The following is a 16179-nucleotide window of genomic DNA, read 5'->3' as shown; positions in this document are numbered from 1 at the left end:
GACTGCCGAGAGTAACTTGGCACGATCTAGTGTTCAACAGTGAGAAAAAAAATTCTCAGCAGCCAAGTCTCACCAGGCCGCCACCAGAGATCAAGCACAGTGCCGCCGGGATCCGAGAAGGGGAAGGATTTTAAGAGAGAACCCAAGCTCAAGTCGCCTCCCGATCTGTACGCCTCTGAAGATCAACCTGCTATGGATACCAAATTGATTGTAAGACCAGAACTACGAGCATGACTGAATTAAACGTTCAGAGAAACTTCAGAGAGATTTGACAGGATTTCCACTCGAATTCAGGGTGCTCTATTGCTTGGGGTGGAAGAACAGAAGGTAACGCATGCCATGGGTGGCTACGGTTTTACCCAATTCAACATTATTATGCCCCCGAAATGAAAAGGGAAAAGGGGCTTTATATCCATTATTACACTACAGGAGCAGGTGGAAAAGCAAAAGTAAAACAAGCAAGGCATGTCGGACATTGAACAACGACGTCCTAGAGCTTGTGAAGCTTCCGATTGAAGATTAACGGTCGATGACGAAGCTCAGCAACGAAGGGGTACAAAGACTTGAGTGCCATCCGATGCAGGATGAGCCTCAACGGTGACCTCAGAAGCGCGGGAACAATAAAAGTGTTGAGTTTTCAGTTAACTTCGGGCATGTTCACGGCAGGATCTTGGCCGCCTTCCGGGGGTAGTAAGGATGGAAGGCAATACCACACATTCCACTGCTTGCTTCGATGTTACGCTTCATCCGGATGTAACCATTCTCACCCCACGAAGCACCCCATGAGTTCCTAACAATCCAGTAGTCATTGCCGTCCCCTGTACCATAGCCAATGACGACGACTTCATGGTTAACGGATCCTTTGAATTCACAATCTCCGTTGAAGATACCCTAAGAGAATTGTAAGTGTTAATCATCAGTATAAAACTATAAATCGAATGCTTCTTTAAAAGGTCCAATCCAATGGTTAAAAAAATGCTAGTTTCACCTAGTTGAAGAGTTTACTAACTGGCAACAGTTTTATGTCAAGATGCTATTTGAGGTATTTTGTATATATAGTCTGAATTTCCCTTTCTACTGTTTGATCAAGATGGATAGCAAAAAGCGTTTAAAATGAATCTGATTTTTTTTCACATAACAGAACATGACGTTCTACTTTGTTGATTTCCAGCATCAGTGGATGGTAGCTCAGACCACTTAATCCAATATGTTATACTCCCTCCGTCCGGAAATACTTATCATCAAAATGAATAAAAGGAGATATATCTAGACCTATTTTAGTTTTAGATACATCTCTTTTTGTCCATTTTGATGACAAGTATTTTCGGACGGAGGGAGATGTGAACACACAAAAGTGACCCGTGCACTCAAAGTGCTCCGTAAAAGCAGGGACAGATAAGCATGATGATTACATGAATGGTGGGCACATAGAAACATTACTCTAGAGGAATAAAAACAGTGCAAATTATCTGGAGGATATCAAAGTATGAAAGAATCAGAACTGCATCAAAATTAATCATACTCCCTCCATTTTTGTATACAAGGCCACAAACTCGGATTATAGGTACCAATGTAAAATTTAATGCCTGCTTTGTAAGTCAACTTTTCTTCTTGTTTACTGGGATCATTAATACTCCATATGCATGCAAAGAAATTGAGTGGAGGAAGTAGCTGACTGTCATTATGACTGCATACATGCAAATATTAAACAGGTTGTTAGTACGAGAAAATATCATTAATTTTGCCTCGATTACTGTTGGCGGCCTTGTATAGATGCAAAATGTATATTCCATAGTGGTCTTGTATATAAAAATGGAGGGAGTACTTAAGTTGCAGTAGTTGCAGCTTGTGACTGAGGACAACAAAATTATTTGTTTTCGTGTAGGAGACAGTAAAAGAAATTAGGGTTGTGGACCAAACATATTGATACCTATTGAGAGAAATTCCTCCCAAGCTCTCAATCTGAATGATACCTATCTATTTGGAAATAAAGAGGTACCGGTAACCTTTTGGAGCCTACTCATTTGCTTAATTATCTACTGCACAACAGTAATATGAAAAGAAGCTCACTCCGGCGTAGCTCGCGAATGAGTCAGAAACCATAATCATGGCAACGATTGGCTGATTTGCAACTGCCTTCTGCAGACTCTTCTCACTATTACTGGGTACATTCTCGTATCCATCAATGGTAACAACCCTTGATTTTTGCTGTAAATTGCCACAAACACAAATAGAACGGCATATCAGTATAATGCACATTCTTAAATTTCAAAAAGGAATTAAGAAGACGGATGATACCTTTTCAGGATCGCAACGATTTTGCGAAGCCTGGTAGGGGTAGTCCTCCTCAGAGGCGATGCCACGATTGTGAATGATGAACTCAAAGGCATGGAGCGCCAGACCTCCATCGCATCCGTCGTTGCCGTATCTGCTAGTACAGTCAAGAAGCTCTTGCGCAGACAGAGGGATCATGTCGCCGGTAACGATCTGGTTGATGCCTTCAATAGTTGCTGTTGCTGCGAAAGCCCAGGCGCTCGCTGGAAAAGAGAAACAAATTCAGATTCTGATACAAGAAATCAGGACATACTATAGCATTCAAACAGAACTAATTAGAAAAAATAACTACTTAGAGGCCACTAAATCGATGTCATATTGAAAATGGGTGTCCCGGTTGCAGAACCCTAAATCATACTATAGCATTCAATCTAATTGGAGGCCAATTTTTACTGTAATAAAAAGGAAACGAAAGAGAGCAACAGATTGGTCGAGGATAGATGCTCACAGCAAGAGCCCTGGTTCTTGACAGGACCAACGGCCCCCTTCTTCCTCCAGTCGACAGACTCCGCTAGCTCCACGTTGACTTCGGCCTGTAAACTGACACTGAGCTTCCGCTCCCTCTGCGGCTTGGTCTGGGCGCCGAGATACCTGCTTTGGAACTCCTCGTAGGTAAGGTCGGAGAAGGGGTTGAGTCCGAGGCGGAAGGAGTGGACCCCGGCGTCGGCGGCAGCGTTGTGCTGGTCGATGTCGCGGAGGTTGTCCCTGAACACCTCAAACCGTCGCTTCCCCTCTCCGGTGGCGTTGTAGACCCTGCCGTGCTCCGCCATCCACTCGGCGTGCATCCGGCGCATCTCCTCCTCGCTCCTCGACATGTCCGCCGCCGCGGCCACCGACAGCAGCAGTAGCAGCGCCGCCACTAAGAGAGCCATGGAGCTCCTCATCTCCGAGAACACAAGGTCACCGCCGAGCAAGGAAGACCGAGAGTGGTGGGATTGGGTAGTAGCCTTGCTTTTGTTCTCCATGGACGATGGTATCCGAGGTAGCTTTTATAGGACTACTATTGGAGAGGAGGGAGATGGGGCCGGAGTGGTGTGCAACCCAAATCAGATCTGCTGCCACCTGGACAAGTTCACCACCGAACCAAGTTGTTTGTAGATTGTGTCACAGAACCAAGTTCCAATATTTTTGGGCTGCTGGTTTACAAGATATGTATTTTACAAATTGATTGTCCTAAAAGGTTGACAGATTTCTAATCAAACTGAAGTTCAGGCTTACTTAATCACAAGACAAAAGATAGTATCTTGCTAAAGTTGTAGCTCATTTTATGAAGTTTCCAAACATGTATTTATTGGATACATTTACTCTTTAGATTAAAATATAGCCCAAAAGAGTTTTTTTTATACGTATATCAAATCCAGAGAAAACAGTGACCTTTTTCAAACACATCCATCAATTTGAAGATATCAACATTCTCAAGGTGAGAAATCTGTTCTAGATTTGTACCACATTTGTCAGAAATTCAACTCCAAAGTTGTACGGTTTGAGATTCCTAGTATATCTATGTTTGAAATATCGTTGAAACATTCCACCTTCTCCAATGGTTTCCCGGTTAGCTGCGTTGTCGCAGCGGTAGTTGATGCTCTTTGCCACGAGTCCGATTCGAGTTGAGTTCGTGAGTCAAAGGTGCGGCAAGAGAGCGAGTTTGACTCGTGAAGATCCGCAAGTGAAGGACCGATCCTTTAACACGTCAGTAGGAGCCTCGCTGTTGCGTGATGAGGAAACCTCCCATTTGCTCTTTGCTCCCTCCTGTAGCCCCATGGAGGTGTTCTCGTCCCTCCCTAAGGGATAGTCGCTGTCGAAGATGGCCACCCTTCTTGGCCTACATGTGATTTCCTCCGCCTCAAGCTGACTTTAATCCATTCGGAAGATGCCCTTCCAACCAGGCTTAAGCTAGCCACTCTGGTCAAGGTTTTCCTCAAATTAACTTTCTACAAGGCAAAAGAAAACATCCATGATACAAAAATCTTATTCTAAGAAATGTAAGATGCTATAATTTAACTTCATTGTCCGTTTCAAAGCAAATCTGGCCCAAATTTGAGACGGACTTGGGTTAAGATGGACACAATGCAGACAAGATTTGGTTTTGCTCCTGCACATTGGACCGTCCCCCATTTTTCTGTTTTGACCCAAACGGACTGAGACGGCCTAAACGAATCTCAAAGTGATTAAGCGTGTGTGAGGGATAAGGAACTAGGAGCATGTGTGGTCGGCAGCCGCTTTTGCACTATCCCGTGGCGGACGAGGGGCCGGGCAGTGGACGGAGGCGACTGCTATGGAGATGGACGAACGATGTCGACCATGGAGCGAGCGACTGCGAGATTGAGAGAATGAAGGGATAGGGTCGTCCTCACCTAGTCCTGGAGCCGAGATCGCGTCGGCTGGAGCGCAGCGTCCATGTGCGAGTCGAGTGGTGCGCTGGAGCGGGTGAGCGGAGGGATACCGTGTGATATTGGGATCGGACACGTGTCGACGGATGAGATTCGGTAAGCACGGGAGGAGTCTTCATACGTCTCCACCGATTTTAGTTTTTCCTAAAAACTAAAAAAAGGGGAGATGGAAGGATTTGACTCCAGTGACTTTTAACTTTCCTGTCTATTTTCTTCTTCATTTAGCTGCGATAGTTTTATTCTCGCCATGAAAGATGAAGGAGATGAGTTATTCAACCTTTATATGTGTATAAAACATCGTTGTTAGCAAATCAACATATTCGCCACCTCTTCCGCTGCCTTGCTAAATTTATTTTTCCTTCCAGAACCGTGGTATATCATTGGGGGATGACGATAAGAGACCAAACCTTATTTCACCGCTAATTGTAACAATGTTGCCAGCCGTACGAAGAAATTGAAGTGTCACTGTTTGGTAAAATTTTGGGAATTTTTCTCACTGCTGGACCGGCATTGAAATTTTGGAGACATCAATTTTGATAGCAGTGGTTCCTCTCGCTCCATCTCTCTCCCTTGACCATGGATGTAAATCTGAAAGGCGAGACGCCATGAGAGGTAACTGGGAAGTGTCGTTGAAGTGAGGATATCGAAAAGGAGGCACCGCAATACAGTAGTTTGAGGTGGAATGGGGGCGGTGAGAGCGAATGTGGAAAGCAAGATAAGCTCACTGGTGCCCACGACAGCTGCATGTTCAAAGTGCAAGAATTCACACAGTTTTACAAAAACATATGCACTCACTTTCTAGATTGACAAGGGGAAACTTCTTGCATTCAATGTCCCTAGAGGTTGTTTCTTGCACTTGAGAAAGACGCCTCCTCAGTGAGATTACACACAATTTTCTCACTACCGGACCGACATTGAAATTCAGGAGACAATGGTTACTTAGGTAGTGTCGATGCATGAGCGGGGACAAGCTTGTTGGCTCCGCTTAACGACGACAACATGATTGATGGAGACAATTGCATGTTCTAAGTGCAATAATTCACATGATTTTTTCTCTGCTTCAAATAGCACAAGATTATTTATTTCTCTTTCATGAGTTCCGCTCGTCATTCATTGAACATCACTACCCCCCCCCCCCCCCCCCCCCCAAAGCCCCATCCTTTCCATATTTGATAGTTACCACCCATTTATGATTTCATTCATCAGTTTTCACTGAAACCTGCCTCAACCACCCCACTAGTTATTGACTTGCCAAAAATGTTTTCTTTTCTTTGTAACCTAATAAATATTTATATTGTAATATTTATGTTTTTTTCCAATGAAAGGGCAATATACTAGAATATTTATTTTTGTACAATATGGCCACAACGCATATGGGGGGCGCGGGGGGGGGGGGGGGGGTGGTGGGGGGGTGTCTAACAAGCGGATGTCCATATTGGACACAAGTAGATGCTTGAAATCCCTCAATCCAACACAAATCAAGGAGAAAGTAGAGGAGTCTGGGCATCCGTCACATTGGACTCATCCAAAACATTTCCTGGAGCCTGCGTCTTTTCCCGTCCCGATTAAAGCTCACCAGTCCGCCTATCAGCATTCATGACACGGCCATCGATGCATCATCTGAGGAGCCTCCCTCGGATATTAAAAGGAGGCTGGCAACCTCCAAACCTTAGTCGCCCCTTTTCCCCATCTTTTCCACGTTTCCGCTGCCGACGCTTGTAAACGATCTTGTCGTGGACCCCGACCGCCATTGCTATGGTCTGTTGGAAGCTCATGTGGTGCTAGATGGTCACCCCAGAGGGCTATGCGGGCCACTGTCGGCAGGCTCATGGTGCACATTGCGGATGGTCATCCTCTGACCTGGAGGACAAAGAGGAGGGCATCCCCATGGTACTCATGGAGCCCCACAAAAGAGGAGGCAATGGCGGTTGATGTCCCCCCTCCCACATGTTTGAAGCCGTCAGGTCCAAGATGGTCGGCGAGGTAGAGAAGGCGGGGCACCTCACGACCGAGACAGAGGAGTAATACCGCCTTGCACAGGCGCGGAGGAGGAGCATCTCGCAGTCATACGTGGAGATCATGGATGCCGCCACTCCTTGCAAACCTAGAGATCACTACCAAGAATTGAGCAATCTTCTAGTCCATGAAAAGTGCTGGCACACTCAAGTGTCGGAGTTGCATCTTCACCCACGATGTTGAGTGTGTCGCGCTCTTAGCAGACCTTGAAGACGGGGCCAAATAGGAGAAGGGCTAGGCCAATGCCGCTCGTCCTCCGCCTCCTGGGTTTGTCGGATGATGTGGATTCGTCCCACCCAACGGTGAGGCCGATGACACCGCTGCGAGGGTGATCGACCTCTCCTCACCTCCAACTTTGGAGTAGGATTTTTTAGATTAGGATTAGCAATGAAATGTCCAGTGTATTTCTCTATAAAAATATGTGAAGTATTCCTATTTTGTATGGTTTGCATGTATATTGAATTAATGATAGTGTTGAAGCTCTTGTTTCCTCCCCTAACCCTACACCGCTAGCGCAAACTCTCTCCTCCATTGTTCACCAATGAGATCGTGGATTTGCCTCCCCTCTGCCTGCCACTCTGACGGCCGGTGATGGGGACCGAAATCTGGGTGCCTCCACTCCAGTTAGTAGTTTTTTTACGGTTTCTTAGTCCTCACAGGCGCAATAGATCTATATATGCAAGGATTCACGGCGACAACTCCGGCTCCAAGGCACTGGTCCTTTGGGGCATGTGCACGAAGACTTTTTAGCTGTCTTCAACAAGATAAAGCCGGCTTCGATAGGGGAGCGGCGACAACGACGTGTCGACGGCATGTTCTTGCGGCAGTAGTGATCGTTTAGTGTAGGCCCTAGTTCGGTGGTCTCAGAATCTCAATGTAATTTTTATTATGTTTGTGATATTTTACAATTTCGTTGAACTTTTATAGTAGATCTGATCATTTTCAAAAAAGAATGACAGTTTCCTGAAGGGCCTTTGCTAGGTCAAAGTGGCCGCAGACACGTTCGATGTCTGCGGTCCGTTTAAGAAACGTCCGTTGGAGACGCAACTATCTTCCATTGCTTGTTTAGTCGGACCATGTTCCTCGTGGCTTTTGTGTGCGCATGATCGGCTTGATCACTGAGTATTTGTTCTTGATTGGTTCCACTAATTATCTTCCGAGTTCTTAATCGGCACGATCGGCGACTATTATTCCCCAGTATACTTGTTTAGTCCGGCTATGTTTCTCGGCGACAGTATTGAGCATGAGTTCTTGATTCGTTCCACTAATTAATAAATCCAGAGTTCGACGTAGTTCAGGTTTCGATATAAGATCACCACGCATGATTCCATCCGCGTGTCAAACTAGTGGGAAGTAACGTGAGTGAGTTGACTTGGAAATTTACACCACCAGGACGATCCTGAGCATCCAATAGCATATAGTACGTATCAGTCCATCGATCGAGGTAAAACCTGCATTTGGTATTTATTGTTTGCGGCATACAAAACTATTGGCATAGTGCTACAACTCTGTACAAACTCGGAACCAAGAGAGAGATACCAGCAATAGCTTTATCGCACCGTCAGTTCACTTTGGCTAATAATTTACCTTCACCGACTTGTGAAAATTTTGGATCGTGCTTTCATGAGTGTTGAGTGTGAGCATAAAATTTCTCGGGTGACAAGCCCTCCAAAAAAGTATCCCGGACCACCCTCCTCTTCTTTTGGATTCCGGTGAGGCGGCTCACCTAGGAAACAAGGCTGCTTTTTTCCTTTGAAACATCTTGGTTTGAGAGCGAAGATTTTCTCGATAGCCAAACTAAATTATGGACAAAGGAGACCAAATGAGTTACTAAGGCTGGTTGTAATGGGGAGTATCATATACTAGTATCATGCATAGATACTAGTATATGATGCTACCTCCCTAATGCATACTATCATATATTAATATCATGTAGTACTTTATTTATTACCATGCATGACACATAGTAGCATAACATTTATTATGATACGGTATCATGATCAAGGTTTTGGTTACCGAATGAGGCAATTTTACCGAGGGGGACAGATAAATGTGGTTACCACGGTTACCGAGAAATACCGAGAATATTTCGAGCGGATTTTATAGTTGAATTTTGAATTCAAATAAGTGAATGAACGAATATTCGAACCAGAGACCTCTCAAAACAGGAACTAGGTTGCTACCAACATGCCAGAACCAACTCTCATGGTATTAATTAGATCCTACGTACTTTACTGTAAATCGAGTGTTTAAATTCAAAAATTTCAAAAAACTGGTATTTTTTGCTCGGTATGGCGATTTACCGAGGGGTACGGAAATATGCGGTAACCATGGGAAATCTTGAAATTTCGACCGGTAACCAAAACCTTGATCATGATATGATACTCAACCCTCTCTTTTCTTCATTTAATGCTATGACACCTCATCAAAATTGGTTAGTTGGCATGCATGATAGTAGCTATGATACTACCATTACAACCAGCCTAATATAGATAAGTGACAATTCAAAATCTGGAACCTTAGGCAATTAGTTCCTGCTGGCATCGACTAAGTGTATTAGTGATGAGTACGAGAAGGAGAAAGACTCTCTTCTCACTATTGTTAACGCATCCCTTCACCGCAGCATATCTTTATACTAAGCCGGAGGCGGACAATTTTTAGCCAAGATTTTTAGTGAAGAAGAAATGAAATGGGCCCGGGGGCAAAAGTAAAATTTTCCGGCAAGGGAATAATAATACGAACTTCTTAGATTCGATTGCAATTGTAGAACACATTAAAAAAATTCAGCTTGAACAAGATGAAGGGACCATTCTGGGTCGGAATCATTTGATAGTGCATATAAGTAATGATTTCAAGTGCCTTTTGCGCTATCCTCAATCCAATTTCGCATCCTTGGGTGAAGATGCCAACGATGATATACCTTAACTCTCCACCGACGAATGTTGTTTTAGCGACACCTTCTCTTAGAAACCAAGTTTTTGAGGTCATTTCTCAAATTGAATGTAATAAAACTCCGAGACCATATGGGTTCCCAGCTGAGTTATATCAGAAAAGTTGGGAGGGGGAGCACTCCACTTCACGGGCTAAAAGTAAACCGTACTACACCCGTGGAACGAACCTACGGCGAAGCGACGTGAGTGGCAATAGTGATTGGTTCATAGGAGGTCCATGCGTGGATCAGTTCCACTATCAGATATTGGTTCCCTAGTAACCAAACAATCCTAAAGGAAGATGTGATCCAGATCCAGATTCCTGATATACTAGAAAAGATTTACACCTTACGAGGACTTTCTTTATGCTGGAATCCAGCTGGTTGGTCTGTTTTCTAATGTCAAAGTCCACTCTACGTACAAATTCAAAAATACCCCCTGCCCCCACGTTTAATGCTTAGGCATTTCAAAATCCAAACCTTTTTTTTACCAGAAGTAGTGGTGGAGACTATACAAGATCGCAGTAACCAAAACAGATAGAGAGCTTCCTGTTGTATCAAATAAAAAGGAGCCTTTTTCCAGTCTTGTATGCTCTACAATTTCTAATTTTAATATTCCTATTTATCATCGATAAACAGTGTACAAACAGCAATTACCCCCGTTTCTTGATGAAAATTTTAATTTTGGGTCAAATTTACAAATAAAAAATTAAGTGAATAAATAAAAATTTGTAGCAGGCAATCTTGGTATCAGGAATATAGCACTCAACATTAAAAAAAAATTACTCTCGTGCTTTATAAAAAAGTGAGAGCCATACTGGGGCTTGGGCTGTACCACAGAACCCAAGGCCCAATCTCATCCGGCTCAGGGCTATGAATATGATATGCAAGTCTGGTCATTATTTTCTTCTTCGCGTCTTCATGACATTTTTTTGATTGTTATACTCACCTATTGTGACGTGATCATATACTCTGCTACTCCATCTGTCCAAGTATTTTTGGACGGAGGGAGTATTCAGCTTCAACACCAAATTTACTAGATAGCCCCGTTGGAGGGCCACAAGGAACAATCAGTCTCTTTTAAAAACAAGGTATGCAGGTATGTAGGGACTAATGAGGTAAATCCTTCATATACCATAATGAAATGAGTATGCATGTTTACATTTTCTAAAGCTAGCTACGTGTATGTCAAAATTGTTCTTGATCAATTAATGGTTAATCATCATTTGTCCGAGGAGGTATGTGCGTTACCATAGAGTTTGATCAAATCTTAATCATCACAGAACAGTACTGACTCACATCATGCAAACCAAGTATACCTACAAGTAAACCAAGATGTCATGATGTGTTGATTTTGTGTTCACGGGTTTTCCGCGGAACGCACTAAAACATAAACAGTCCACAAAACAGTTAGAGTGTTTCATTTTTTACAGCCAACTTTTTTTTCTCGAATGGGATGATAACCCCTGGCCTCTGCATCAGGACAACGCATACAACCATGTATTATTAAGAATGGAAAATCCAGCAGCTGAACAACATCAACCCGGAAATAAAGCAAAAAAAAAAAAACACCCGAGGCCGCATGCCTCGTGACAGTAACTCCACCAGATAACCACAAACCATATGTTACAAGACGACAGTAACAATTATAGTGTTTCATTTTTTACAGCCAACTACACTATTTTTGCTATTATTCTGAAAAGATACGTGCTTCTATGGAGGAATATAGGGCCGCGTGGGTGGCTCTTGACGAAAGGTACACCTCACCACCCTCTAACACTAGTAGAAAAAGGGCATAATGTGAAGCACATTAGTCCCGGTTTGTAACTGAACCCGCACTAATGTGACCATTAGTGCCGGTTCGAACGGCTAAGCATTAGTGCCGGTTCGTGTTGAACCTTTAGTACCGCTTCATGCCACGAACCGGTATTAAAAGGGTGGTGGTAGGCTGGCGTCAGGCCGGGGCCCCAGGAGCCCCTTTAGTGCCGGTTTGTGACACAAACCGGGACTAAAGGTCTAACCTATTATGTCACAAACCGGCACTAAAGGGGTCTTAACCTATAGTCCCGCTTGGAGACACAAACGGGCACTATAGGGCAATTCTCAAACTCTACCCCCCCCCTATCGCCATTTCAGTTTTGAAAAAAAGAAAATGATAAAAACTTCAAATATTAAAATCCTTCGAGATGTAGTTATGTTACTACATCTACTAGTTAGGAAAGTTTTAAAACTTAAATTTGGACATGTTTTGCAAAAAAAATGTGATGAAAAAGTAAAACGACCATATCTTTTGCATACGATGTCGAAAAAAACATATAATATATCAAAATGTTCAGCACGAAAATGCGCATCCGATTTTGACGGCCGTAGGCCATTTTGAAATTTTTTTAGAATGCTCAAATTCTAAAAGGAAAAATGATATGCTCAAATTTCCGTTTGTTTGAATTTTCGTCAAACTATGGTCAAACTACTTATTTAAGAAATATTAGTGTTACTAAATAATTATTCAAGAATATTAGTGTTACTAATAATTATTTCAGTTTTTTGAATTTTGGTCAAATCTGGTCAAACTGTGGTCAAACTACTTATTCAAGAAATATTAGTGTTACTAAATAATTATTGTTTTTTAGAATAATAGTTTCAAACTCAAACGGTGAAACATGTGACCTAATGCTCAAGCTAAACTCCTGAGGGTAATAGGATTGACAGCTTACTATTGTCAAGAAAACAACAAATGCAGACTTGGAAACTTGGGGGAATAGAACTCGGAAGTTAAGCGTGCTCAGGCTGGAGTTGTGAGAGGATGGGTGACCGGCCGGGAAGTTAGACGATTTGGAATGAGTGATCCACACTTGAGCAGTTATGAGGGGTGATTAAAGACTAAATCGTCAATTAATTCGGAAAATCGAAAATAAAAAAAAATCATTTTTTTTTCCAAAAAATTCAAACAAAAAAACCTTTCGTGGGCGCGGGCGCGTACTAAAGGTCCCCCATACCACAGCGCGGGCGCGCGCCACGGGGTGGGTCTTTAGTGGCGGTTCGTGTTGAACCGGGACTAGGGGGGGCTTTAGTCTTCACCTTTAGTGCCGGTTGCAGAACCGGCACTAAACGCCCTTACGAACCGGTAATAAAGCTCCGTTTTCTACTAGTAAGCATTACGTCCATAATACAAACAAAGAAGATGTTTTCTATTCAAAAAAATCTTTCTGAAAACTGGAAGTTGGACTCGCTCAGCTTTTGTAGAGGCTTGCTCTATTACTAATGGCCGTCGTTAAATTGAACTGGTTAGCTTAGGCACACTACTATGGAGGGAAATTGTAACAGCATGATGTCTCACTTCACTCGGAGACATATTTTGTTATAAGCATGTAGTCTCACTTCACTCGGAGAAGGAAAGAATAGCATGCATGATAAACGAATCCAACTTCCACCTATGCAACCAAAAAGTACTGATGATGTAATACCAGCACCTTAATCAGCATACACTTGCACTGCTAGATTAAAACGTTAAAGCCAAAATAAATCTACAACTAAATTTGCAATAATTTGTTTGTCTAAGGCATCTGCCCATTGTGCCATTTGGTGAATGCTTTTTTAGACTATCAGGAGGGCAAAAAACGCCCCCCCGCCCCCCCCCCCCCCCCCCCGCGTTTCCATTTTTCATTCAAAACGAAACCAGAGCAGAATCTGTTACACGACCTCAAAGTTTTACCAGACAAAAGGAAAAAGGACTCAACAAAACTAGGAACTAGAAACTGCCGGAGCCCAACAGCCCCAAAGTGCAGATTATTACAGACCATTTCCTATTTTATATCTAAGAAAGTTCAGAGCTCATGCCGGTCATGCAGATCATACCATGAGTAGAAGACCATCACTAGTAGAAAACAGGCCTTTAGTCTCGGTTCCAGAGGGCCTTTAGTCCTGGTTCTGGACCCGGGACAAAAGGGTCGGGACTAAAGGCCCCCCTTTAGTCCCGGTTGTGTTACGAACAGGACTAAAGACCCTCCACGTGGCCGCTCTCTGTGCATGGGCTGGAGAACCTACCAACCGGGACTAAATGAAAAAAATTCAAACTTTTTTCAAAAAATTTTGATTTGTTTTTAATTTTCTTCTAATTTTCAAATCTTTCAATTATTTGACAATTTAATCTCTAATCACCCCTCCTCACTGCTTCAGAATTTAATCTCTAATCTCTAATCAGCACTCATTCCAAATCGTCAACTTTCCGGCCGGTCACACATCCTCTCACTACTCCAGCCCGAGCACGCTTAACTTTCAGGTTCTATCTCCCATAGTTTCCAAGTCTGCACTTGTTGTTTTCCTGACAATAGTAAGCTATCAATCCTGTTAACACTTAGGCCTCGATGTCACATGATTTAATTTTCATAATTCTAAACAATTATTAAAATAAACAAAAATGATTAACAAACAACAATGGTTAATTTAAGAACTCAAAAATACTTCAAAAAAGGAAAAAATCCCAAAAAAAATAAAATTCTAAAATAAAAAAAAATCCAAAATAATACAAAAATTCCAAAATAAAATAAGTAATAATAATATTGAATTTCAATGAAAATAAAATAAATATTATTATTATTATTATGTCATTTATTCATTTAATATCTTTAAATCTGTAAATCGAAATTTGACAAATAATATATCCATTATTATCAGAAAAATGTGACCATGATGTCACATGCTTCACTGTTTGAGTTTGAAATTATTATTCCAAAAAACAATAATTATTTAGTAACACTAATATTTATTGAATAAGTAGTTTGACCACTGTTTGACCACATATTTTTTAACTTATATTAAGTAAAGAATTTTTGTGTGTTCAATATGAACCACTCAAAGCCACATCTTTAAATTTCAACCCTTTTTGACTTCATTTGCTATTTTTTCATGCATTTAATGATTCTTTAAGCTAAATTAGCCTGAAATGGAAAAGCACTGCAAATGAACTCTGAAAACCCTAAACACGGGACTTAAAACGTCTGAAACTCTATTCTAAACAGTAAACACTAAAGGTTCAAACCCTAAACGTGGAAATCTAAACCCTAGCCCTAAAGCCTAAAATGTCTAAAACGTCCAAAAACTCTATTTTCCCTTTGGAATTTTGTGATTTTAAAAAATTGTCCTATACCCTAAACCCGGGACTTAAAACATCTGAAACTCTATTCTAAACAGTAAACACTAAAGGTTCAAACCATAAAACCTAACCCTAAACTCTGAAATCTAAACCCTAGCCATAAACCCTAAAAACGGATAGTTGCTGTTGCTGCGAAAGCCCAGGCGCTCGCTGGAAAAGAGAAACAAATTCAGATTCTGATACCTTTACAATTTTAGCTCAAATTCAATGCATATTGATACAAGAAATTAGTGACATACTATAGCATTCAAACAGAACTAATTAATTAGAAAAAATAACTACTTAGAGGCCACTAAATCAATGCCATATTGAAAAAGGGTGTCCTGGTTGCTGAACCCTAAATCATACTATAGCATTCAATCTAGTTAGAGGCCAATTTTTACTGTAATAAAACGGAAATGAAAGAGAGCAACAGATTGGTCGAGGATCGATGCTCACAGCAAGAGCCCTGATTCTTGACAGGACCAACGGCCCCCTTCTTCCTCCAGTCGACAGACTCCGCTAGCTCCACGTTGACTTCGGCATGTAAACTGACACTGAGCTTCCGCTCCCTCTGCGGCTTGGTCTGGGCGCCGAGATACCTGCTTTGGAACTCCTCGTAGGTAAGGTCGGAGAAGGGGTTGAGTCCGAGGCGGAAGGAGTGGACCCCGGCGTCGGTGGCAGCGTTGTGCTGGTTGATGTCGCGAAGGTTGTCCCTGAACACCTCAAACCGTCGCTTCCCCTCTCCGGTGGCGTTGTAGACCGTACCGTGCTCCGCCATCCACTCGGCGTGCATCTGGCGCATCTCCTCCTCGCTCCTCGAGATGTCCGCCGCCGCGGCCACCGACAGCAGCAGCAACAGCGCCGCCACTAAGAGAGCCATGGAGCTCCTCATCTCCGAGAACACAAGGTCACCGCCGAGCAAGGAAGACCGAGAGTGGTGGGATTGGGTAGTAGCCTTGCTTTTGTTCTCCATGGACGATGGTATCCGAGGTAGCTTTTATAGGACTACTATTGGAGAGGAGGGAGATGGGGCCGGAGTGGTGTGCAACCCAAATCAGATCTGCTGCCACCTGGACAAGTTCACCACCGAACCAAGTTGTTTGTAGATTGTGTCACAGAACCAAGTTCCAATATTTTTGGGCTGCTGGTTTACAAGATATGTATTTTACAAATTGATTGTCCTAAAAGGTTGACAGATTTCTAATCAAACTGAAGTTCAGGCTTACTTAATCACAAGACAAAAGATAGTATCTTGCTAAAGTTGTAGCTCATTTTATGAAGTTTCCAAACATGTATTTATTGGATACATTTACTCTTTAGATTAAAATATAGCCCAAAAGAGTTTTTTTTTATATGTATATCAAATCCAGAGAAAA

At 42.5% G+C, this 16179-nt stretch overlaps 2 protein-coding genes across 2 annotated transcripts; both read right to left on the bottom strand.

Moving 5' to 3' along the window:
* Positions 1 to 289: 289 nt before the first annotated feature.
* LOC109756074 (oryzain alpha chain-like) lies at positions 290 to 3258 on the bottom strand. Its single transcript, XM_020314938.3, has 4 exons — positions 2783 to 3258; positions 2299 to 2537; positions 2071 to 2208; positions 290 to 891 (listed from the first exon to the last, which is right to left on the bottom strand). Exons 1-4 carry the CDS (start codon positions 3216 to 3218, stop codon positions 658 to 660), a joined length of 1047 nt encoding a protein of 348 aa, XP_020170527.1. The 5' UTR covers positions 3219 to 3258; the 3' UTR covers positions 290 to 657.
* An 11841-nt stretch (positions 3259 to 15099) lies between these two features.
* Positions 15100 to 15605, bottom strand: LOC141042147 (oryzain alpha chain-like). Its single transcript, XM_073509698.1, has 2 exons — positions 15260 to 15605; positions 15100 to 15158 (listed from the first exon to the last, which is right to left on the bottom strand). Exons 1-2 carry the CDS (start codon positions 15603 to 15605, stop codon positions 15100 to 15102), a joined length of 405 nt encoding a protein of 134 aa, XP_073365799.1.
* Positions 15606 to 16179: the final 574 nt, after the last annotated feature.

Source organism: Aegilops tauschii, chromosome 2 (genome assembly GCF_002575655.3).
Source record: "Aegilops tauschii subsp. strangulata cultivar AL8/78 chromosome 2, Aet v6.0, whole genome shotgun sequence".
Lineage (NCBI taxonomy): Eukaryota > Viridiplantae > Streptophyta > Magnoliopsida > Poales > Poaceae > Aegilops > Aegilops tauschii.
Note: the sequence above shows the minus strand (reverse complement) of the source record. Positions and strands in the feature narration are given on the sequence as shown.